Source organism: Myxine glutinosa, chromosome 13 (assembly GCF_964187855.1).
Source record: "Myxine glutinosa chromosome 13, kmMyxGlut1.1, whole genome shotgun sequence".
Taxonomy (NCBI): Eukaryota; Metazoa; Chordata; class Myxini; order Myxiniformes; family Myxinidae; genus Myxine; species Myxine glutinosa.
This window is the reverse complement of record NC_136273.1, coordinates 19,671,027-19,697,089: the sequence shown is the minus strand read 5'-3', so window position 1 is coordinate 19,697,089 and position 26,063 is coordinate 19,671,027. Positions and strand designations below refer to the sequence as shown.

The following is a 26,063-nucleotide window of genomic DNA, read 5'->3' as shown; positions in this document are numbered from 1 at the left end:
ACTTTAACAACTTTACACTACCCGGGGTCTTTCTCCGGCCAAACCATTGGCCCTCTTACACTATGGGTTCTAAAAACCAATTCCCATTGGCCAAACTGTGGTGCTTTTCAATTTGGGGTCTCACTCCCCCGATTCATCTCCCGGTGCCCTCGCACAATTTCTGGGCTGTGGCGTGTTCCTCTCCCAGCGGGTCTACCCACCTGCACACCTCCACCACTGCAGTTGCCTCCGAGCTTACCTGCTCCTTACCCTAACCTAACTACCTGGGGAAGGCCCTCTGGCGCTCTCCCCACTCGGTGCCCTCTCTGGCACTGGGCTGCCCGATCCACACCCGGGATCCTCAGGCACCCACTCACAACTACCGGCTCCCAGAGCCCACCTGCGGCCTCACCTGGCCGACATCCTCACAGTGGTGGAGTGCCCAACCAACTACACACACTAACAGGCTACACGCCCAGCCATTTCCACAACACTAATGCACCCATTCACAACACCATTCTGCAACCGCACCACAGATGCCAATATCCAACCACAATTTACCTATACCCTCTACCTAACACTTACACTACCCGCCCCGGGTACTCGTGAAAGGGGTCCACTCTTCCCCCATCCACACCTTCGCACCATGCACACCACTCCGTACCACTTACTCCAACTCTCTCCACACACCTGTACTTGCACACCTGTGCTCTCACACCTGGTGCCACCTGCACCCTTCTCTCCCCAAGCGCATTCACGCTGATCCACACACTCACTACTCACACACTGCTCCACACACCTGTGCAATCACACCTGTTCAATTCTCACACAGCATCATCTCATCTAACTACTCCCCTCTGAAACTTGCGCTTCCCAGTCGTCCCTTTAAACTATTGCGCTCCCTCGTCATTATCATCCATACTAATCTACCTGCGTCCCCACTACAGGTATCAGTCACTAACTAAACTTAACGTCACCTAATGTCATCTTCTAGGGCCCTATCAATATAACCTAACCCACCCGGGCTAGTTTTCACTGCCATACACCCCATAAGCTATTGCTCCTTTGCCCCCCCCCCCCCATGGGAAGGATGGTGGATTTGCCATCCCACCACATCGGGGGTCTCTCACTACCAATTTTGCACATCAAATTTCAACAAATCAAAAATTTGGCCAATCCTACTCATCATCTGCCAATCACTACTGCCAATCCCTTGCCAATCATCAAATTTTGTTTTTCTCTAATTTTGGGGCCAAAACACTAACCTCATCACCCAGTCTACCCACTACTGCCTCTCGGTGCGCCAATTCCCGTCCAAAGCCCGGCTTCGTAAAGCCAAGCCATGAATGCGGGTTGTTCTGTGCCAGCGGCTGGATGCGTCCAGCACTCGGTGCAGGGACGGGGGCTTACCCGGGCCGAGATCCCACGCACCATCTCGGCGTGGAGCCATCCAATGTCCCGATCTCGACCTGCCGGAATGCCTCAACAAAAAGTGGTCGCCATGACGACTCTTTCTATCGGGCCGCCCGCTCCGCCTAGTGGAGCACGGACGCGGCCGTTCAAAGCGAGGCCCAGCACGCACCGAGGGCCCGATTCGGCTATAAGTCGTTCTAAACTCTACCCCGTCTAACGTCGATGCTTCACCTGGACGCTTACACCCCGCAGCCCGTTCCTTGCTCACACATCCAGCCGTTTCCATTCTCCTTGTACCGTTCCTTACACACCCAGGTACACCCATTCCACTCACAGCCTTGGTCACACACCTGACCACCGAACACTTTGGCACACATTCGTTGGTCGCACACCTCACCAACACACCTCTTCGCGCCCCCTCCTCTGTCACCTCCTCTGTGACAATCACAGGTGTGCTCTCATTCGCACACCCAACCACGTGCCTCACTACCAACTCCAGCGTGCATTCCCACTCACGCTCTACCATTCCAGGTGTGCATCCTTCCATCCCAGGTGTACATCCTCGCTCACCTGTCACAACCAACTCACTCTCCTTGTCACTCTCACTACTCTCACCTCCATTCTTGACAGCGCACTCACCCTTACTTTTGACAGCGCACTCTTTCCCCATGCACCTGTCCGTCACACACCTTTCTCGCGCACACCCTTGCGCACACTCTCCCGTCACACCCTCTGTAACACTTACCACACCGCGCTTCCATGTGCTCCCTCGCACACGCGCTACGACCGACTCACTCTCGCCAGCACCCTCACTCCTTGGCACGCACTTTTTCCTCACACACCCCAGAGTCGGACTTTCTCGCACACCTCCTTTTTCGCACACCAGACCTGTCGCACACTTCACCAACGGCCTCTCACGAACACCCGGGTCCATCTCGACCCCCAAGCTTCTTAAATCACCTGGCGCATCATACGCACGACCATATTGGTCACCACTTACACCGGGTCCTCTTCCTCTTCGCTTCTCCTCCATCACCTGCGAATCCCTCATCCGGTTAATGAGCACATCATCACGATCCAAACACAGACTTTGGACCAATTCTTTTATCTCCTCTTTTATCTCTTTGTTATCCCCTCTCCGTCGCTTCTTAATTTCGCTCACCCCTTCTTCCACTTCTTCTAATTTCTGCTTCACCTCTTTTATTCCCCGGTACGTCTCCTCAAGCTCGTCCTCCAAGGCTACCTTGACCGTTTCCATGTGCGTCCTCACCTGCCGGTCCGTCGTCTCCATTACCTCTATCACCTCGTCCAACCTCGTTGTCAGTCCCTCACGTACCATCTGACATTCCCTCTTCGTCGCTACCAAGTCATCTTTTAGTTCTTTCTGTGTCGCTTTTAACCCTCCTAATACCGCAGTGTTCCTTTGAACCTGCTCCGTTAGTCCTTTTTGTCCCTCCGTCAGCTGCTCCACCTCCTGCGTCAGGTCCTCTATGCCCCCTTGTAACTTTACAGTCCCCTTTCTCACCTCCTTCTCCATGTGCTCCTTACAGTGCCTCACCTCCTCGCGCACTCCTCCGACCTCCTCACTCACTCCTCTTCTGATCTCCTCTCCCATCACTTGCATCTCCTGCCCAGATGCCACCCTCATCTGCTCCATTTCCTCCCTGTGAGCATCCAGTTTGGTTTCTACCCCCATTCTGACCCCCTCTATCTGCTGCCCCATTTGGTTAACTTCCCTTTCCGCTTGGTCCCTCATGTCCCTCAATTTGCCTTCCATACTGTTTTCTAACCCCTCTAACCCATTTTTCACTCCCTCTATCTGATTCTCCTGGGCAGCCATTCTATTTTCTACCCCCTCTAACCCCTTTTGCATCCCTTCCATTTGATTCTCTTGAGCGGCCATTCTGTTTTCTACCCCCTCTAACCCCTTTTGCATCCCTTCCATTTGATTCTCTTGAGCGGCCATTCTGTTTTCTACCCCCATTAACCCATTTCTCACCTCTTTTATCCCGTTGTCTAACCCCTCAAAATTATTGTCTAACTTCTCACCGGTACCCCTCGCTTCGTCCCTCATTACCCCCATTTGGTTTCCCATTACCCCCAATTGGCCCTCCAATCGCTCACTCTGAGCATCCATCCGGTTCCCCATTACCCCCATCATTCTGCTTTCCATTTCTTCGCTATTCTTGTCCATAAGGGCCTTCATTTGTAGAAAAAAAAGGTTCAAATCCACCAGGGGCGCTGCCACGGTCGCGGGCGTGGGCGCCGTGGCCATGTGCGAGGCGCCATTTTGCGCCCCCGCAATGTCGGGCTTAACGACGCTAATTTGTGCGTCTGCTACCCTCGCTGCTTCGCTCTCCTCGCGTCCCTCAATTTGGTCCTGGACCGACCCTGCCTCACTCTCCTCTACCGGACCCCAGCTGTCTTGGTCTGCCATAGCGCGACTTTCAAAATTCGGGTTTTTATATTTTGTAAAACACAATCAAATTTCGCCTTTATAATTTTTGGGCGCGTGAAGCGCGCTCCGGGTCGATCTCACTCCCCGACACCAAATGTTACAGACGCGGTTGTGGATGTTGGTTTACCGAGCGGTTTGGTATGACCACGTCTGCACAGTTTACCCGATTCCACCCGAACGTTGACTAAGTCGCGCTATGCTAAATCAATGATGGAAAAGGACACAACGGCTGGGACTAAAATGACACGACACCAAGGGTTCAGTTCTCAAGACCTCCGGAGGAGGTTATATTAGGGCGGAAGGTTAGATTACAGGAATGAGAGGGACAGCATAGAAAGACAGGCACTTAGACACACTTATCTTATTCCCTGACAGACGACAGATAAACAGGACAAAAACTGACTCACACGGGGATTGATGGCAAGGAAAGCGGGCAGTCGATGGCTCAAGGTGCACCGTTCTCGGAGGGGGTGCACCGTTCTCGGAGGTACTGCAATACCGGGTCGATGCGTGGAGCTCGCTCAGCGCTTGGAGGTGGTGACTGGCTCTGTTCAAGCTGGGGGCGCATCTCACGTCACATCCGGTCAGTCGCTGCGTATATCCGGCGGGGAGTGACACGCCCTCGGCTCGTTAGCTCCGCCCCAGATGGAATCGGTCCGCCCTTCTTATTGGGTGCGGGGGGGTTACCAGGCTCCGCCCTTGACGAGGAGCTGACAGCCAGCCCCTTCGTGGTAACCCCGTGGAGCGCATGGGTAATGGCGGCTAACCGAGCCGGAGTGAGGACGCACTCTCCCCGCGCGCGCCGTTGTTGTAGTTGTTGTTGTAGTTGTTGTTTGGGGAAGAAGATGGGAGGAGGTATGGGAAGGTCCTAAACTCACTACTGGTGCCATATAATCACATTCTGGTGCAACGAAGAGTCAGAATTAATGGAAACGAGTCCTTAACTGACATAGACTAAGAATAACTAGCAAGATGTCCGAAAGTTGTCTACGTGAGATGCGGTGGACCTGGGCACGACATTTAATGGGGGAAAAAGGGGAAGGTCGGTTCTACAGAGTGTTGTTTACAGACAATGGGACTAGGGAATGGGGGATTGGGGATAGTTGGGGAGTATTGGGGAAATAGGGGAATATTTACAAGCGGATATGGAGGCCAAATTCCATATTCGCAACAATACATACAAACACAGACACATACACATGCACACATACACAAACACAGACAAACACACAAGACTGCAAAATCCTGTCTCCCGCTGTGCGAGGGACGGGCTAGCAATATTACTGTTAGAATGCTTGAGATGAAATACATAACGTGTGTGTGTGTGTGTGTGTGTGTGTGTGTGTGTGTGTGTGTGTGTGTGTGTGTGTGTGTGTGTGTGTGTGTGTGTGTGTGTGTGTGTGTGTGTGTGTTGTGCAGGTGGCAAAGGTCCCCTCAGCAGGGCATCTTCACGGTGGGGATAAAGCGTTCCTGAAAGTTGTCGTTTGTCGTGGTTTGTCTGACATGTCCAACCACGCGGTGTCCATAAGAATCGATGGTAAATGTTCCCGTGTAAATATTCCTTCCGAAAACATTTTCCTCGATGTTAATTATTCTAATTGGTGTGGGAACGTAAGCACTCCATGTTTTGATTTTTCTTTCATCACCAACCATATACACCCTCCACTTCCTCATACCTTTGATGTTTGTGCATTTCATAAATTCCTGAAATCTTTTTGAAATGTCTACGGACGAGCATGGATTTACAGTTTCCACCATGCAATTCCAATCACATCAGCAGCTCGGATGTAATGTGTGTGCGAGAGAGAGTACGTGGATGTAATCATAATTTTCACCAGGAATCAATAGCATCATCATTCCTTGTCAGTTACCCTCCTAGTGTTGGCCTGAGCTTCGCCTTCAGGTTTATTACTCTTACAATTCCACCTTTCATTGCTTTCCCAAATGCTTGCACATCTCATCATAACTGATCCACCTGGAACTTGGGAATGTTGATAAAACGAATGCACTATTTCACATTCCTGGTAATTCTGTTTCATATGTACAAACAATGTTGGCATTTCAGTAAAACCAGTGAAGACCATGAGGTTCAGCAGCTGTTGGAAAATCAGGAACAGCAGTGAACGTTTCTGCACAAAATTAAAGCTTTTATTCCATAACCGGTGTCCGTCTGGTTGGGCTTATCCGTGCGGAGTCCTGTCCATGTGGAATCCTGTCCGTGCGGAGTCCTGTTCGTGCGGAGTCCTGTTCGTGCGGAGTCCTGTCCGTGTGGAATCCTGTCCATGCGGAATCCTGTCCATCTGTGCGGAGTCCTGCCAATCCATGCGGAGTTCTGTCCATCCATGGAGTCCTGTCCGTCTGTGCGAAGTCCTGTCCGTCCATGTGGAGTCCTGTCCATGCGGAGTTCTGTCTGTCTGTGCGGAGTCCTGTCTGTCCACGTGGAGTCCTGTCCATCCATGCGAAGTCCTGTCCATGCGGAGTCCTGCCCATCCATGCGGAGTTCTGTCCATCCATGGAGTCCTGTCCGTCTGTGCGAAGTCCTGTCCGTCCATGTGGAGTCCTGTCCATGCGGAGTTCTGTCTGTCTGTGCGGAGTCCTGTCTGTCCACGTGGAGTCCTGTCCGTCCTTGCGGAGTCCTGTCCGTGCGGAGTCCTGTCCATCTTGAGTCTCTACTCCAAAATGACTGCATTTATTTCTTCCATACATTGCATTTGTATGCAATATCTGACCATGGGACAAATTAAGTTATTTTGGGATTGAAGCCAAAGTCATGGGGCAGACGATCTTATTTCCCTTTTTGGGACTTAAAAAAAATATATATATATTGTAACGAATGTGGAAACGTTACAATGTGAACGTTACAAAAGTACGGTGACACCCTGATAATGTAAATAATGGTCGCAGTCGGCGTCCTAGTTAATTGCATGAAACTTACACGCAGGTCACGATATATCTTTTAAATAGTGTATTTCCTTATTCCATGTAGGCTAAATATGTGTTTTCCCACTAGATTGACTTTGCATTGTATCAAACAAAATAAGCGTAGGCCCTTCCAATTTCCCCAAAACCTCCCTTCCAATTGCCTTCCGCATTTTGGCCGGTTTTCTTCAAACCACCATTGGCCACGAGGTAGGGTTGGGGAAGAAAGGCGTGTCTCCACCTCGTCATAAGAGGGAAGGAGTGAACCAGCCCTGACAGCCAATCAACACCGCGGTGAGTGACCTGGTAGGCGTGCCCTCGGAGCCGGCGGCTTGATTTCGCCCGAGGTGATAAAAGCGACTGTAAGGGACTGCTTTAAGAGATGACCCTGGGAGAGGAGCAAAGAGGCTGCACCAAGAAGGAGCGGTGAGATGCGAAACGCTCCGAGCAAAAGAGGAGAGGTGCTCGGCAAGGAGACCAGCTTTGGAGAGACGCGCTGAAAGGAGGGAGACGGCTCCACCCCCAAGAAGAGGAGCAGGTGTGCCGAACCAGCGCGTGACGTCTACCGCGGCGGATACACGACGGAGGGTTTCCCGCCAAAACCACGAGGAATTGCGAACTGCGGCCTCCCGACCTTGCCTCCCTCTCAAGCAATCCACCTCAAGCCTTACCTGCCTGCATTATCCCCTGTGTAAGTGTGAACGTCCTGTCCTACTCGTTGTCTTGGGGCTAAGTAAAAATGAATAGTGTAAGTTAATGATTCGCTGTGTTACTGCTTCTTCCATCCATTGCTTGTGTGTGTATAATAAAATCTGTTCTTCCTCCGTATTCTTCTTCTTCTTCTTTTTCCTTCTCTTTCGGTCGCTTTAGAGATTTCCCGATTGAATATCTGTGGGGCGATCTGGTCAACGTCGGGTGGAATCGGGTTTTAATCGGGGAGTAACTGTTCGGACGCGGTTAAATACACCACCGCTCGGTCAATATAACATCTAAAAGCCGCGTCTGTAACAATATATATATATATATTACCGTATAAACGGAAGAAAATAGTCCAGGGTTGTATATGTTTATGAGAACTATTATTTATTTATGTACACTTTAACATTTCAATGACCAACACACAACTTTGATTTATTTGTTTAGTTATACTTTGTCCACAAACAATCCATGATCGAGGAACTACTTAATATGACTGAGAAAAACCATTCAAAACAGGAAATGCACTGTTTTTAAGGACGTCATAAAGGGCACAAACAACAGGTACAAATAACGAATCGTGTTATATCGGGCGGTGAACACAAATCGCCTTGTTTGCACGCTGTCGTTGATGAGGACTTGCATCATTGTTTGAATCTTGCTTTGTTTAGATACATCTGGTTGCAGGGAGCATGTTTTTTTTGGTTTAGCAGAACACTTTTCAAGCAAGCCATGCTTTGCCTCAAATATCATTCTGACATGGGATGCTGTGAATATAATGCTGTACAGGAGCAAACTAGGTCAATCATCACTTAATCATTTATCCTTCCCAGAAAATCCACCTTAGCTAGGCCGCAAGGAGAGAGAACGCAAACGAAACGGAGAGAGAACGCAAGGAGAGAGAGAGAGAGAACGCAAGGAGAGAGAGTGAGAGAGAGAGAGAGAGAGAGAGAGAGAGAGAGAGAGAGAGAGAGAGAGAGAGAGAGAGAGAGAGAGAGACTTTTGACTTTTGAAGTCCTTTTATTATCAAAATAATACAAAAAAATATATATTTATATCTTTACACCAACCATAAATACATGAAAAAGCAATGAAACGAAAAGGTTACAGAAGTATCACGGCACACAATTTGCCAAAATAAACCATTAACTTTATACAACCTACAAAAAAAACTACAAAAATATTACCAGTTGGTTCTCACGAACCTCACACAACCCTTCATGACACCAAGTATTGGTGAATTCATCAAGATTGTTTGCATCCTTATAGAAACAAAACTCTAGTTTAAGTCTTGCTGACACGAGGGCATTGAAAAACAACATTACATTGCATTCTCCGGCAGGTTTACCGTTCAATTTCTCCCTTCTTGAGAGATATATTGCCAGCTTGGCTGTTGCGACAAGAAACCTCATTAACATATTTTCCTTGCTTGACTTGGCATTAAAGTCGAAAATAAAAGAACGCAACGAGAAAACAACATTCATTCTGTGTGCCACAAGATTAAACCACCGAAACAAAGGAACCAATCTCACACAATTAATGAAGGCGTGGAACACGTCCTCCGTACATATGCAGAATGGGCAACATGTGGATGTAGGAGAGAAATGGTTGATTAACTTATTGGAGGGGACTATCCAGTGGATCAGTCTCCATTGGAGATCACCAGATCTTTTACTTATGAGCTTGCTGTACATGGAGTTCCAACAGGTTCAGAGGGGGGTCCCACAGACAACAGTCTCTTCCACTGGATTACTCCATTTAGCGGCGTATCCCCCAGCAGTAACTTGACACATGACTTGTATAGCTCTTTACTGCTAGTCTCTTGAAAGGGGCTTATCCCCATGCTAACCGGGGGTAAGTCTTCCAACTTGAAGTGCACCAGTAACCCAGGAAAAACCCACTCATCATGCAATGGTTCGAGCTCGTGGGACCAGCATACTCTCAGCCGTACCCCCATTCGTATCACCTCTCTCAACACTTTTGCAGTCACTCTTTCGGACCGAATTCCTGCCAGCTCGGCTACTTCTCGAGCTGATTTCCACCCGCAACCTGAAACTTGCCGGAGGTGCCATACTTTTGTGATGCCGGCAATTATGAAATGCTGGCAGAGGTCCCTACTTTTGGGTATGTTTGGGAAAAGCCGATTGCAGAACAAAGGCTCTTGTGCAAACATATGGATGTCGTAGTTGTCTTCTTGACGGCACACTGTGAGGTTCTGCCAAGCATTCAACACACTCTGATAAAAAACAGGAAGAGGAGATGTGTCAACTTGTTGAAGCAGGACCAAGAAACATTCGCGGCCATATCCCAGCCCGCCAGCTTGCCGCAAAATGTGGGTGGCCAAAACATGGTTTGGTAATTGCTCTTTCACCAAAAGTTTTTGCACAGAGCATAGCCGAAAGGCCATTATACGGCTCCTGATGTCGAGCATACTCTGGCCACCCTCGGCCAATGGACGGCATACAATGTTTGGCCGTAACCAGTGATGCCCTCCCCAAAAGAACTCCAACAGTTGCCTTTGCACTTCCTTCACCAAACCTTCTGGTGGTTGGAGGCAGATTAATCTGTGCCACAAGAAGGAGGCGACGAGGTTCTTGACTACCAAAACTCGGCCCTTATACGAAAGGTGAGGCAGGGCTCTCCTCCATCTACTCAATCTCTTTTTTACGCGTTCAGCAACACCTTCCCAGTTTTTCTGGCCGCACTGTGGGGATCCAAGGAACACTCCAAGATAGCGAACACCTTCATCCACCCACTTTAAACTTGCAGGAAGGTGTATTGGTGGGTCTTGCACCATTCTAGATGCACTGTCCCTGACAGAGGGAACCCATAGCGCTTTGCTCTTTTCCCAGTTGCACTTCAACGAGGAAGCTAAACCAAACAAATGTAGGCACTTAGCCAGAGCTGCAATGTCGTTATTGTTTTTAACAATGACTGCAACATCATCAGCATACGCCGATACGACAACTGGAGGATGATCAGGAGATATACTCATTCCAGAAACGTTATTCCTTAGTAACACGAGAAGTGATTCCATTACAAGGGTAAACTGTAAGCCGGAGACAGGGCAACCTTGCCTTACCCCCCCTTTGAACCTGTATGGGAGAACAAAGCTCATTGTTCACCTTAACTAAACTGAATATATTGTTGTACAATAAAGCAATATAATTTCTGAAATTATCTCCAAATCCACAGGCTTCAAGCACATGATTCAAAAAGACATGATCGATGCTATCAAAAGCCTTTTCTAAATAAAGAAAAATTATACCAAAGTCATTATGCACACAGTTGCCATCTATCAGATCTCTAATGAAAAATATGTTATCACACATAGATCTACCTGGGATACAATAACTCTGATCAGGGTGAACCAACTCGCAAATTACCTTTTTAACTCGATTCGCCAGAACTTTTGAAAGGATTTTATAATCAGTGCATAGTAGAGAAACAGGTCTCCAATTCTTCATGTGTCGCAAATCGCCAGCCTTTGGAAGAAGGGACATCACCGCTCTTCTCAAACTTAAAGGCAATTCTCCATGAGTCAGTGAAGATTCAAGAACATGCATCAGTTCTGGACCTAATAGTTCCCAAAATTCCACGTAAAATTCAAGCGGCAGTCTATCGATTCCAGGGGCTCTTCCCGAGTCCATTCCAGCCAGGGCTTGAATTAACTCCTCGAGCGTAATTGGCGAGTCCATATCCAGCCGCTGGGGCTCAGTTAACAAGGATAGGTGAGAGGTTAAAAGTCTCATTGTTTCATCACAAACAACCTGTTTTGAAAACAGTTTGGAAAAGAAGTCTTGAACACATAACCGTCTGTCTCTGGGATTTACAACAACCGCTCCGCCAGGATTAATTACAGAAAAAATGTTCTTGGGTGCTTTACTGACAGAGTCCAGATGAAAAAAAGCTTTACTAGGGGTATCTAAAACCTTTAAGTTCTTAACCCTTAGTCTGAGCAACAACCCTGCTGCTTTCTCCTGGATTAACTCTCTCAACTGAGTTATTTTCCAGTAATAACTGGAAGTTTCTTGCATTATTATTTTTAGCAAGTTTACCTTCGAGCTGTACAATGTCAGCTTCCAAACAAGTCATTGTTACATTCTTAACATTTGTAATGTTTGCTCTAAACTGTTGACAAAACACCCGAATCTGGGCTTTCGTATTGTCCCACCAAAGATTAACTGAAGAAAAAGAGGGCTTTCTTTGGATTTGATTAGCCCAGAAAACTTGGAAGGCTTCTTTAAATAGACCATCTTCTAGAAGACTGGTATTAAATTTCCAGAATGCACTTTTATTTATTGACTGAGGAAAAAGAAACCCCATGGTTACTAAATGATGGTCTAAGAATATTGACGGAAAATAATCCAGAGAGACTATAGCGTTTCTAAAAGGTGAGTTTATATACCATCGGTCGAGTCTCGCAAAGGACACTCTTCCTCTGGTGATACGGCTCCAGGTAAACTGAAGTTCATTGGGGAAAAGTACCCTCCATAAATCCAGCAAACCAATCCGAGAAAAGAAAAGGGATAAATCAATACATGATCCAGGATGAGGTTCTGCCGAGTTCCTGTCCATTACAGGTTCAAAGGCACAGTTAAAATCACCCCCAATACACACACATTGGTTTGGATCAACTGTCTGCAGGTGATTAATCACAGACGCAAAGAAAGCTTTCCGTTCTGTACTCTCACTAGGTGCGTACACATTGAATAATGTGAAATGGAAATTATTAACCACGAATTCTCGAGAGCTGAACCGGCCTTTAACATCTCCTGGAAGAGGATTGACTCCGGTACTAGCCCTGGTCGAAGTACGAAAGCAACACCTGCCGAAAAGGAAGACAGGTTGCTAAAAAAGCACTGTCCCCCAAAAACGTGACACCAATCATATTCTACGTTTTGGGTGATGTGCGTTTCCTGCAGTAAAAGTACATCGACATTTTTATGCCGAAACAAACTTTGCACTTGAGCTCGGCGGTTTGGGTTTGCACCTCCGCCGTTAATGTTCAAGGTGCCAAAGGTAATTTGCTTCATTCCTTATCAAAAGGCTTGATTGGGTGTTGCGAAATCTCAAGACCGGCGTTTGTAATAATTTTCCTGAGTCGGTGAAATTGTGACCTTGTTAGTGGAAATTCTTTGCCCTTTCTAGTTATTTCCTTTGCTGATTGAATAAATGAACCTAAATCAGGAAATGTATCCCTGATAACTACATTTCGCTGTCTATAGGTTTCATTCAGAAAAGAGAGTACGAGTTGAGGAGATATCATTGGCTGACTCAACTGAGACTGAGACAACTCGAGCACCTCGTCATCCTCATCACATTCCGACAAGTCTGACAAGGTCCCTCCAGGATCGAGGATGTCAGCCTCCGTGGTCACTATGGGAATTGTCAGTATCTCTGGGGATTCACTGGAGAGCTCCACTGTGCGATCCACGATGCCATGGTGATCTTTGTATTCGTCAGAAGTTGAAACCTCGGGTTCATCCTCTTGTGGAGCACAATCTACTGAATCAATGAGCGACTCGGTAACACAGTTTTGAATCTGCATCGGTAGAGCAGCACTGTGGAGGGATGAGTCAGTCACTGTCTGCTCGTTCACACTGACTAATGATCGTAACGGTTCGTTCGAGGGTTTATCAACGTATTCAGCGTTGCCACTTATTTAACCCATATAGCAATTTATATCCACAGAGTTGGTACACAAACTTTCAGACATATTACCCTCAATTGCAGCACCCGATTCACCATCCTTTTTTCCAAACCCGATGGAAGCATGAGGAACACATTGAGGTGTGTGTTCAGCTATACTGACCTTCTCCAATACCACCTTTTTTGGATTACTGGTAGAAAAATTAGCAACCGACACCCTTCGTTTTTTAGAACCAATAATAGGATCCTCCTCCATTCCTTCACTACATGACATGAGGGAATCGCAGCAAAGGTTGTGCGAGTTGGGGTCGCTTCGGTTTCTGTAACAGGAACTGAAGTACGATCGTTTTCAAGACTCGGGATAGGCGCATCGATGCTGCTATCGTTCGTCTCACTGCAGGAGGGAACAGCAGGAACCGGTAAACTCACAGGATTAACTCCAGTCGGTTGAATAGGAACACGAGTATTCTTATCCTTTTTACATTCGGTGTCTACGTGACCATTTTCCCGACACTTTGAACACGAAACATTGGGACAGAAACGTTTAACGTGACCAAAGGCTCCACAGTGAAAGCACGTTAGTGAGGCTGATGAGGCGTACATTTGATACTCCCGATCGTCGGATTTTACTTTAAATGAAATATTTAACCCTGTATCATCACCACGATCGGGAAGTACCATGTAAACTTGGCGACGGAAACTCATAACGTGTTTTATCCTCTCGTCTCGGCTCTTCAGAGGGATCATGGACATTCTCGACACAACTGTTTCATCTATCTATAATTCCAGCAATCTCTGTGTGTCTGTGTGTCTGTGTGTCTGTGTGTCTGTGTGTCTGTGTGTCTGTGTGTCTGTGTGTTTGTCTGTGACCGCTGTTTCTCGACAACCACGGGTCCGATATACTTGAAACTTGCCAGGTATATTGCTGGGGACCCGAGGATGTGCCTTTTCAAGGTTTCATATTAATCGGACAATTACTTACCGAGCTATGTCCAAAAAACGCTTCAACCAATCAGAGAGCAGCGAGCTATCACGTGTGCCGAACGTGGCGATCAGACTCTGCCTCGGACGGCACATTTGACAGCGTATTCATTTATTTCACGTTGGAAAACTATGTTGCCGTTAAACTATGTTTTAAAACGAATTCAAACTGCGATTAAATTAAAACGATTCATCCTAACTGCGATTTGCGAACTTCCGGACAGTGACGACTTATCTTCCGGCAGCCAATCACAGAACGCTCTGTTGCGTAGGCGTGGCCGATGTGAGACGAGCGGAGCTGAGCGCGTTACGAGCTGACCGCCATTACGGTACGTAATTCGATTTCTTATGCGCATTATTTCTCCCAATTCAGTCAGAGCGAAGGGCGGAAGCGAAGAGCGTTGCTTTTTTTGTTTACGGGCGTACGGGCGGGGTAGAGCGTACGGGTAGCGTTTTTTTTTTTTTTTGGCCACGGAACGGGCACCCACGTACGGGCAATGCCCTAGTAACGAGAAAGGACTGACATCAGTTTGTCATTTGATATAAATGGTGGTACGTTTGATACGACGATTTTCATCGCTGGAGTATCCATGGGGGACGCTAACATAAAAACACCACACTCTGTGGTTAAACCTGCACTCACGACGTCGTGAACAAAGTTTTCTTCGGACACGAAAATAACAACTTTTTGATTCATTCGTGAGGCAGCTCGGACATGCTCGCACCCGATTATTTTCCCCACTGCGAGTACCACATCCTCAGTGAGGACTCCTTCTGGTGGAACACACACAAATGCATGCTTCCTCGTTAGGCTATCGAACGCCTCTAACCAAGCGCGTGCATTCGCCATACCAGCGAATTTAACACCCCCCACTTGTCTGAACCGGACAAGAAGGTATCAAACCTAAATAATCGAACTAAAGTAAGTAATAAACGTGCATTACAAGCACAAAAATGGCTTACAAAGCGCCGTCAAAGCTGGTAGGCCGCACCCAAAATGGGCCCACTCTCAATCCTCTCTCTCTCTCGAAGACAAAGGTGTAGAACGGATGAAAACAAAATGCCAAAGTACACAGGATGGAAAGGAGAGGGAGGGGGGGGGGGGGGACAGGAGAGGAGGAAATCTCACAACGGACTCACTACAACACAGAGCAGTTGCTCACAGCCGCCATGATGCCACGCCCAACACGAACGGCCTGCAGGGGGCGAGAAGGCGAGAGAGAGAGAGAGAGAGAGAGAGAGAGAGAGAGAGAGAGAGACTTTTGTGTCCTTTTATTATAAAGGTATAAAACCAAAGTATTCCAACTCCACTTTACATACAAATCACAACCTCATTTCCAATGCATTTGCACAAAACACCCCCCATGCCCCATAACTCTTCAAACACAAGAAGGTTCCCCATGTTTACATGATAAGCATGTTCGAGCTTTATACATGCTGACACCATCCCGATGAAACAAAAAAGTGCATTTTCATTTTTTCCACTACCTAATCTGGCTTTTCTGGTTTTATAAATTGCAAGCTTGGCAATTCCAAGCAAAAAATTCAAAAGAAAAATCACAGAGTTTTTCCTAGTATTACATGCAAGTCCATAAACAAAGATTGTAACAGAAAAAACAATTTTGAATTTACAAAAGATTCGGCTCAGATACAGAAACAGAGATGACAATCTCTTGCACTCAATAAACGCATGATACAAATGTTCAACATTACCACAAAAGGGACATAAATTAGACACAGCAGGGTTAAACTTCTGAACTAACACCTGTGTGGCCAGGGCGTGATGGACCAGTCTCCAATTTAGGTCTCCTGTACGTCCGACAGTAGGACTCCTGTACATTTCATCCCAATTTGGAGTGAGAAATGCTCCTGCAGGTAAAGACTCTTTCCACTTGTTCCTTAAGGGTGCTGCACAGCCCGGTAAGCACACCTCTAGACAAATTCTATACATTGCCCTTTTTCCCATGATGTGGAACACACTGGATTCTTCGCTGTGAGAGGAAAACACACCATGTTGTTCCTGGGCAGTGACTGAGAGTTCAGGGAATGTTAAACGAAAGTCTACTTCTTCATTTACCCCATTCCACCCAATGTTTAAATCTAAAAAAGTCTGGGATACAATCTTTATGACCCTGCTCACTATTCTAATTGAACGCAAGCCAATTTTTCCAAAAACAGTGCTGGCAGACAACCATCGCTTTAAGGAAAGCTCCATAAGATCTCGCACTTTATTAATCCCATTGTTCGTAAAATGTTCCATAAAAGCTCGGCTGGTAGATACTTCAGCGAATAGTGAGTTTTGGAACAATGGCTCATGCACAAACCTCCTGGGATCATACGAGATCTCCAACCGCTGCACTCCTAGAGCTTGCCAGGCGTTCAGGAGAGACCGATGAAATGCAGGGAGCCGAGCTCTGTCGACCTGCGTCAAGTCCATAAGGAAAAGTTCCCGGTCATAGTCCATTCCACCTACTTGCCTGAGCAACGTATTTGTGAGAGGACACCAGGGCACAACCTCGCTGTACAGCAGACGTTTTATTGTCATTAGCCGAAATGCCATTATTCGACTAGGGATGTGCACCAGGTTTTGACCACCTGAATTACGTGGTCTACACAACACATCTGGCTTAAGCCAGTGGTGGCCTCCCTAGAAGAAGTCAACTAGACCCCTCTGAATGTTGGTGATCAGAGCTTGAGGAGGCTGGAGTGCTATGATCTTATGCCATATGATTGGAAGCACCAGGTTGTTTATTATCGTTACCCGACACCCGTGCCTTAAGTGACAAGATATGGAGCATCCCTTTCCACTTTGATAGTTTCTGCTTAATGTTATCTAAGAAACCATCCCAGTTTTTCTTCATATAGCTTGCAGTTCCCAAATGGATGCCTAAGTATTTAAACCCATCCGTTTTCCATAACATTCCTCCTGGAAGAGTTGGGGGAACCATATGTGAAGCCTGTGACCCCGATCGGGTATCTGGGTACAGAGAAAGAGCTACACTACGCCCTCGGGATCTTTCATCGTGCCTTACCATTGACTGAATCAAATGTCTGCCAGCCGATTTGCTATTTTCAAAACAACCTGCAAAATATTTCAACATTAACAATGCAAGTTAATTTTAATTGGCTGTATTCAAGTTGATCAACAGAGCAAAAGTTGTATTTCAGTTAGTGATGTGTATTCTTGCACCTAGCGTTCGGGAAGACGAGCTCTCACAGGACATCTCATACTCCCATTGAGACATCTGACGAAGCCTTGTGGGATGTTCTTCCGAGTTGTGTTACGTGTTCCACCTATTTTGGCACCTCAAGGATGCGAACTTGATGGAGTGCTAGATATGGTGAAAGTACAGACGATTGCATTTACACAATATAATTTCAACATGCTGGATGTGGCCCTGTGGCCTCTCTTGTTCACTAACAGCCACTCTTCTCATAGCCACTCAACTCAAACATCACCTCTCTGTCAATAACCTGTATGAAACATTCCAATCCGGATTCCGCTCCAACCACAGAACTGAAACTGCTCTCCTCAAAATCACCAACGACCTTCTCCTCTCCTCTGACGCTGGCAACCTCAACATTCTCGTCCTCCTCGACCTCAGCGCTGCCTTTGACACCATCGATCACACCATCCTCCTCACCCGACTTGAATCCACCTTTAACGTTACCGGCACTGCCCTCTCTTGGATTAAATCATACCTCTCTGACAGACGCCAGTTCATCTCCATCAATAACTGCAAATCCCCCACTGCTCCCCTCCCCCAAGGTGTCCCCCAAGGTTCAGTTCTTGGCCCCCTCCTCTTCATCCTTTACCTGTCCCCCCTCGGTCACTTAATCCGCCGTCATGGTCTCCAATTCCACTGCTTCGCCGATGACATCCAGCTTTTCATCTCCACCAAGTCCGTCTCCACCGACACCCACTCTATCCTGACAACCTGCATCTCTGAAATAAAATCCTGGCTTCAAATCAACTTCCTCAAACTTAACTGTGATAAATCTGAAATAATCATCATTGGCCCAAAAACGCTCACAAAATCCACCCATAATTTTGCCCTCAACATCGACGGTATCCCAGTATCCACCTCCCCTCTCATCCGGAATCTTGGCGTCATCTTTGACCAAACCCTCTCCTTCGACAAATACACTAAACAGATCACAAAGACAGCCTTCTTTCACCTGAAAAACATCGCCCGTCTCCGCTCATCCCTCTCCTCCACGGCTGCAGAAACCCTCATCCACGCCTTCATCACCTCCCGTCTGGACTACTGCAATAGCCTCCTCTATGGTTCACCCTCAACAATCACCAATAAACTCCAATATATTCAGAACTCCGCTGCCCGTCTACTCACCCATTCCCGGACCCGTGACCACATCACCCCCGTCCTTTACAAGCTTCACTGGCTCCCCATCTCCCAGAGAATCCAGTACAAAATCCTCCTCTTGACCTACAAAGCCCTCCATAACCTGGCCCCATCCTACCTGGCTGACCTCCTCTCCAGCCACACTCCCACCCGCAACCTCCGCTCTGCTGGTACCAACCTCCTGACCCCCCCCCCCCCCCCCCCATCCGGACCAAATTCAGATCCTGGGGGGACAGGGCCTTCTCCATCGCTGCTCCCACCCTCTGGAACTCACTACCTCACACCATCAGAGACTCCTCCTCACTCACCACATTCAAAACATCACTCAAGACCCACCTGTTCAGCACTGCATTCAACATTCAACCCACAGCATTTAACCCCTGACTATCACTTCTCCTTCTCCCTCCTTTTGCTTTAAATATTTCCCTATTGATTCTTGTCTTTTTGCAATTGTTGTTTTCATGTTTTGTTATGCATTATGTTTTGCACTCTGTCAAAGCGCCTTTGGGCTTCATGAAAAGCGCTATACAAAATAAATGAATTATTATATATTATTATTATTGTTATTATTATTACTTTTGTTCCAATTTACTCTTGCTGATGAAGCAAGTTCAAATTTGGCAAAACACCGGGATAGCTCAAAAACATCTTCCTGGTTTTTAACCACAACACACACGTCGTCTGCATATGCTGACGTAACAATTTTGGAATTGTTTGACAAGGACAAACCAGATAAAGTGGTACGAAGGAGAGCCAGTAAGGGTTCGATGGACAGTGTGTACAACATGCCTGACAGTGGACAGCCCTGACGGATGCCACGCTGAAAGGGGAAAGGACGACACAGACTATTATTTACTTTTAGCAGGCATGATACATAGTTGTATAAAAGTTTTATGCAAGAAATGAATTTTTCTCCAAATCCTGCTTTAGTAAGAACTGCAAACAAAAATGAGTGATCCACACTGTCAAAAGCTTTCTCCTGATCAAGGAGTAATAACCCAAAAGCATGCGATGCAGTTTGACCGATAGTAATCAAGTCTCGAACCAAGAAAATACTGTCATGCATGGATCGTTCAGGTATGCAATACGTTTGGTCATTCCCAACTAAGAACGAGATGACCTTTTTAAGATGCATTGCAAGCATTTTTGACACAATCTTATAGTCCGTATTTAACAATGACACAGGCCGCCAGTTTGTAATTTGCTGCAAATCCCCTTTCTTGGGAAGAAGACATAAGACAGCTCTTCTGCAGCTCAAGGGCAATTCCCCCTGATTTAGGCTCTCGTGAAAAATCTCAATTAAAGCAGGACCCAGAACATTCCAAAAAACTTTGTGAAATTCAGCAGGAAGTCCATCAATTCCAGGGGCCTTGCCATCTTCGAGTTGTTTCACTGCTGTTGTGAGCTCCTCCAGAGAAATGTCACATTCCAGTTGGAGTTGCTGCTCTTCAGACAGAGATGGGAGAAGTTCAATCATCTCATTTGCCATCGTTTTATCCACCGTTCTTGGAGTAAACAAGTTTGAGTAAAACTCTTGCAGTGAATGTTTAATGTCACTTTGGCGAGTCAGAACACCGTCGGGAGAGCGTAGACTCTGAATCTGCTGAGAAGTGTTGGCAGCCTTCTGCATTTTGAAGAAATCTTTGTTTGGAGTCTCGAGGTGTATTATGCTCATCCGCAGGTGAATCATTGCTCCCGCCGCACGCTCTTTGACCAGTTCGGCCAGCAGGGTCTTTTTTTCTATCAGCTGCTGATATTGGTCACTTCCCCCAAGATGTTCCAGCTTCTTGTTCATATTTAAGTACATCTGCTTTTAGAGCACTTATCAACCCAGACGTATTACTAGTGGCATACGAGCAATATTGTTGGCAGAAAATCCGAATTTGTGACTTGGTACAGTCCCACCACTGTCGCATATTGACATAGGAACACTTTTTCTTTTCTAATCCTTCCCATACCAGTCTGAAGGCATTTTTAAAATGTTCATCTTGTAACAATTTCACATTGAAATTCCAGTGTGCACTCTTACAGCAATGACCAGGTAACATACAATCCATTGCAATCATATGGTGATCAGAAAAGCCAGATGGAGTTATACATGTTCTCTTAACCAGATTCACCATTCCTTGGTTCACGTACAATCTGTCCAGTCGACCCATGGTTAACTGGTTTTTTGCACAGCACACCCATGTATATTGACGGGTGTTTGGATTTTGTAATCGCCATACATCTCTAAGTTTGTATTTTTTCACAAGTTGTGCCAAGGACTTTGCACTGGGTGGATGTGGCTCAGGAGTGTTCCTGTCCAGTCGAGGGTTGAGTGTGCAATTTTAGTCTCCCCCCATACAAATTAAACAAGTCAAATCAACAGTGCTTAAACAATCCGCTAATTTTGGAAGAAATAGAGCTCTTTCAGCGCTGTCACTGGGGCAATACACATTAATAATGCTAACCTTTTGATTGCTGCTAATAAAATCCACCACCATCAAGAAACCCTTACAAATCTCTCTATAGTGAATCTCGGATGGTTGAAGGCGAGGATGCAAGATTATTGCCACCCCCGCTTTAGCTTCTTCAACCGCACTGGAGAAAACATGGCACCCTTTAAACATTCTGCACCACTCGTCTTCACAAGATTCGTTAATGTGTGTCTCTTGTAACATGAAAATATCAATCTTTTCTTTCTCAAATAGTTGTAACACTTCCAGACGCCGCATACAGCTGCGGCCTCCGTTTATGTTGAGAGGCGTTACCTTCATTTATTCTTTATTAATTTTCCTCCTCTTGGAGTTCTTTTCCTGCCTTAGTGGCACACTTTCTCAACCGCTGAAATTGAGGTTCTGATATCCCAACTTGCTGGGGTTCACGAATCATGTTTCTAGTAGTTTTTAGAAAAGCATGTAGGTTTGGGAAATAATCCTGAATTCTGACATTCCTTTTCCTGAAGGATTCATCGAGGAATTTTTTAACTTCATCTTCTGTAACTACAGTGTCCCCATCCCCATCCTCTTGGGCACAAAACCCACTACCTGACGAGGTAGAGTAGGGTTCATCAAAATCAAACGCATCATCTTTGTCATTCTCTTCCTGATGCAAACTTATTTCTGAGGCACAAATCTCCCCAGGATCAGAAACATGGATATCGTTTTCATTCATGTTTAGCTGCTCATCGTCATATGCAGCTTCCTTCTTATCATCCCTTTTATTTTGTTCGAAACGTGTAGGCTTACAGGTTTCCTCTGAGGGGCTGTCCAACTTATCTGTTTTATCATTACACCTGGCCATCCCTGCGCCCACCTCTGTGACCATTACATTAATGTCATATAAGACATCAGGGTTATCAATATCCCCACTTGTGTCCTCCTGAGATGCGCGAGGATTCTCGATGTCTATATCACACTCAGAACCCTCAAACAGTTCGGCAAGTGGTGCAAACGAATTGCTTAGATTTAAACCCGGTGCCGGTTCAGTTTGCAATCCCACACAGGTATTCTCTACACAAGCTCCATCTTGCAAGCTCGGCGACACGTTTGACACAACAAGTACCTTACTTTGCACTGTGCTTGCATCCTTCACGACGGGACATGAACGTTTATGTCCTTTTTTACGAACCACTGTTACGAACCCTTCCATATTGTCATCCGTACAGTCCTGTACAGTAGGAGAGGGATCAACCACGTTTGTCACACCAGCAGGTAGGGAGGAGTGGTCTACTGTTTCCTGTTCACCCATTGGTTGTGGGGAGGGGTCTACCATTCCACGTATCTCAGTAGGTGAGGGGGAGGAGTCAACTGTTTCCCGATCACCATTAGGTCGTGGGGAGGAGTCTACCATATCATCCGCCCCATTAGGTGGGGAGGGAGGAGAATCTACAATCACCTGGTCTCGATTTTCTAATGGTCTCACCAAACCGGGACAGGAACTCTTTACGTGTCCGTAAGCTCCACACCCATAACACGTCATGACGTCCGTGGAGGCATACATTCTATAAGTATGGCCATTAATCTTTGCATGCAAAACTACATTGAGCTTTTGCACATTTTCGGGCAATATCATGTAAACGACCCTTTTAAAAGTCATCACGTGTCGAAATTCACCCCTTGCCGAGTGTATCGGCACCATTGTCACTTTTGATACGATCGTACCGAACTTGCTCAATTGAGCACACAAGTCCTCACCTTTAACAAAGGGAGGGGCATTAGACACATTGACCCTCACCGCAGGTGTATCTAGTGGGGAAACCACTAGAAACATGTCGGGTTCTATGAGAAGGCCTTGCTCCACAACGGAGTTCACCATGTGCACCTCCGATACAAACACAACAACTTTCTTGTTCATTCGAGAGGCTGCACGGATATTATGTGAGCCGACGCTTTTTCCAATTGCTAGAAGCACTTGCTCCATCTTTACCTCACTCGGAGGGTCGCACACCAGCCCATGCTTGCGAGTGAGCGACTCGTACATGCTATTCCTCAAACAATCGTTTGCCATAGCGAACGTAAATTAAATAAATAAAGGGTGAGAAATCAAAAAAAAAGATACCAACCACAAGCAACACCGGCAAGTGGAGGTAAAACCAAAAACTAATGGACTAGGTCCAAGAACCGTTTAGAGCAGCGAAACACCGCTGCCTGGACTAGGAAAAACACGGCAAAATGGAGGCCAGGCCTCAACCCGGAGGTTCGAAAAGAGGCAACCGAACACCACCTACCGTGTGCGCTCTCTCCCTCTCTCTTGTCTCAACAATGAAAGGACACACAGGGGAAACTTTACAAGTATAAACAAGGACACAAGGGAGCGAAATGGGGGGTAGGAAAACCAACCAACACGACAGAGAACTCACAGCTCAACATGCACAGCCACCATGCTGCCACACCCACGCATGACTCACCAACGACCAGCAGGAGCGCACGAGCGAGAGAGAGAGAGAGAGAGAGAGAGAGAGAGAGAGAGAGAGAGAGAGAGAGAGAGAGAGACTTTTTGACTTTTTGTATCCTTTTATTATAAAAGTATAAAACCATTCCACAAAGCAGTGTTAAACCAAGCAACGAGTTTAAAGAAACATTGTATAAGGATCATAAACACACCAAAAAAGAACAAAGGATATTCAAAAGAAATCAGCAAGTATAAAAATTTTACCAACCAAAGGTGAGGACACAAACAGAAACCACAAACAATTTTAAAGGAAATGCTCACGCAAGAGCTATGAACACATCAAGAGCAAATTAAGCGTTTGATTAAATTAAGTGAAAAATTGAGAAAGGGAAAGAGAGGGGGGGGGAGAGAGAGAAGGGGAGAGAGAGTGGGGGAGAGAGGGAGGGGGAGAGAGAGAGAGAGAGAGGGAGAGGGAGAGGGAGAGGGAGAGGGAGAGGGAGAGAGAGAGAGGGAGAGAGAGAGAGAGAGAGAGAGAGACTTTTGACTTTTGAAGTCCTTTTATTATCAAAATAATACAAAAAAATGTATTTATATCTTTACACCAATCATAAATACATGAAAAAGCAATGAAACGAAAAGGTTACAGAAGTATCACGGCACACAATTTGCCAAAATAAACCATTAACTTTATACAACCTACAAAAATATTACCAGTTGGTTCTCACGAACCTCACACAACCCTTCATGACACCAAGTATTGGTGAATTCATCAAGATTGTTTGCATCCTTATAGAAACAAAACTCTAGTTTAAGTCTTGCTGACACGAGGGCATTGAAAAACAACATTACATTGCATTCCCCGGCAGGTTTACCGTTCAATTTTTCTCCCTTCTTGAGAGATATATTGCCAGCTTGGCTGTTGCGACAAGAAACCTCATTAACATATTTTCCTTGCTTGACTTGGCATTAAAGCCGAAAATAAAAGAACGCAACGAGAAAACAACCTTCATTCTGTGTGCCACAAGATTAAACCACCGAAACAAAGGAACCAATCTCACACAATTAATGAAGGAGTGGAACACGTCCTCCATACATATGCAGAATGGGCAACGTGTGGATGTAGGAGAGAAATGGTTGATTAACTTATTGGAGGGGACTATCCAGTGGATCAGTCTCCATTGGAGATCGCCAGATCTTTTACTTATGAGCTTGCTATACATGGAGTTCCATACAGGTTCAGAGGGGGGTCCCACAGGCAACAGTCTCTTCCACCGGATTATTCCATTTAGCGGCGTATCCCCCAGCAGTAACTTGACACATGACTTGTATAGCTCTTTACTGCTAGTCTCTTGAAAGGGGCTTATCCCCATGCTAACCGGGGGTAAGTCTTCCAACTTGAAGTGCACCAGTAACCCAGGAAAAACCCACTCATCGTGCAATGGTTCGAGCTCGTGGGACCAGCATACTCTCAGCCGTACCCCTATTCGTATCACCTCTCTCAACACTTTTGCAGTCACTCTTTCGGACCGAATTCCTGCTAGCTCGGCTACTTCTCGAGCTGATTTCCACCCGCAACCTGAAACTTGCCGGAGGTGCCATACTTTTGTGATGCCGGCAATTATGAAATGCTGGCAGAGGTCCCTACTTTTGGGTATGTTTGGGAAAAGCCGATTGCAGAACAAAGGCTCTTGTGCAAACATATGGATGTCGTAGTTGTCTTCTTGACGGCACACTGTGAGGTTCTGCCAAGCATTCAACACACTCTGATTAAAAACAGGAAGAGGAGATGTGTCAACTTGTTGAAGCAGGACCAAGAAACATTCGCGGCCATATCCCAGCCCACCAGCTTGCCGCAAAATGTGGGTGGCCAAAACATGGTTTGGTAATTGTTCTTTCACCAAAAGTCTTTGCACAGTGCATAGCCGAAAGGCCATTATGCGGCTCCTGATGTCGAGCATACTCTGGCCACCCTCGGCCAATGGACGGCATACAACGTTTGGCCGTAACCAGTGATGCCCTCCCCAAAAGAACTCCAACAGTTGCCTTTGCACTTCCTTCACCAAGCCTTCTGGTGGTTGCAGGCAGATGAATCTGTGCCACAAGAAGGAGGCAATGAGGTTCTTGACTACCAAAACTCGGCCCTTATACGAAAGGTGAGGCAGGGCTCTCCTCCATCTACTCAATCTCTTTTTTACGCGTTCAGCGACACCTTCCCAGTTTTTCTGGCCATACTGTGGGGATCCAAGGAACACTCCAAGATAGCGAACACCTCCATCCACCCACTTTAAACTTGCAGGAAGGTGTATTGGCGGGTCTTGCGCCATTCTAGATGCACTGTCCCTGACAGAGGGAACCCATAGCGCTTTGCTCTTTTCCCAGTTGCACTTCAACGAGGAAGCTAAACCAAACAAATGTAGGCACTTAGCCAGAGCTGCAATGTCGTTATTGTTTTTAACAATGATTGCAACATCATCAGCATACGCCGATACGACAACTGAAGGATGATCAGGAGATATACTCATTCCAGAAACGTTATTCCTTAGTAACACGAGAAGTGATTCCATTACAAGGGTGAACAGTAAGCCGGAGACAGGGCAACCTTGCCTTACCCCCCTTTGAACCTGTATGGGAGAACAAAGCTCATTGTTCACCTTAACTAAACTGAATATATTGTTGTACAATAAAGCAATATAAGTTCTGAAATTATCTCCAAATCCACAGGCTTC

The 26,063-nt window shown here is 46.4% G+C and overlaps 2 protein-coding genes across 5 annotated transcripts in view; one reads left to right on the top strand and one right to left on the bottom strand.

Annotated features, from left to right (window-relative positions):
* LOC137438670 (uncharacterized) overlaps positions 1-6,009 on the top strand; it is a 62,336-nt gene extending 56,327 nt beyond the window's left edge. For both annotated transcript variants that reach the window (XM_068133908.2, XM_068133910.2), the window contains exon 9: positions 5,270-6,009. In XM_068133908.2, coding sequence (XP_067990009.1) covers positions 5,270-5,313 — 44 coding nt within the window. In that variant the 3' untranslated portion in view covers positions 5,314-6,009. The remainder of the gene's footprint in view (positions 1-5,269) is intronic.
* A 3,129-nt stretch (positions 6,010-9,138) lies between these two features.
* Positions 9,139-26,063, bottom strand: part of LOC137438666 (F-box only protein 32-like) — a 145,506-nt gene continuing 128,581 nt past the window's right edge. For 2 of the 3 annotated variants that reach the window (XM_078767133.1, XM_078767134.1), the window contains exon 9: positions 9,139-10,950. In XM_078767133.1, the coding sequence (XP_078623259.1) occupies positions 10,471-10,950 (480 nt within the window). In that variant the 3' untranslated portion in view covers positions 9,139-10,470. Of the gene's footprint in view, positions 10,951-25,700; positions 25,736-26,063 lie in introns of those variants that run through there. The other variant, XM_078767135.1, reaches the window with a different exon arrangement.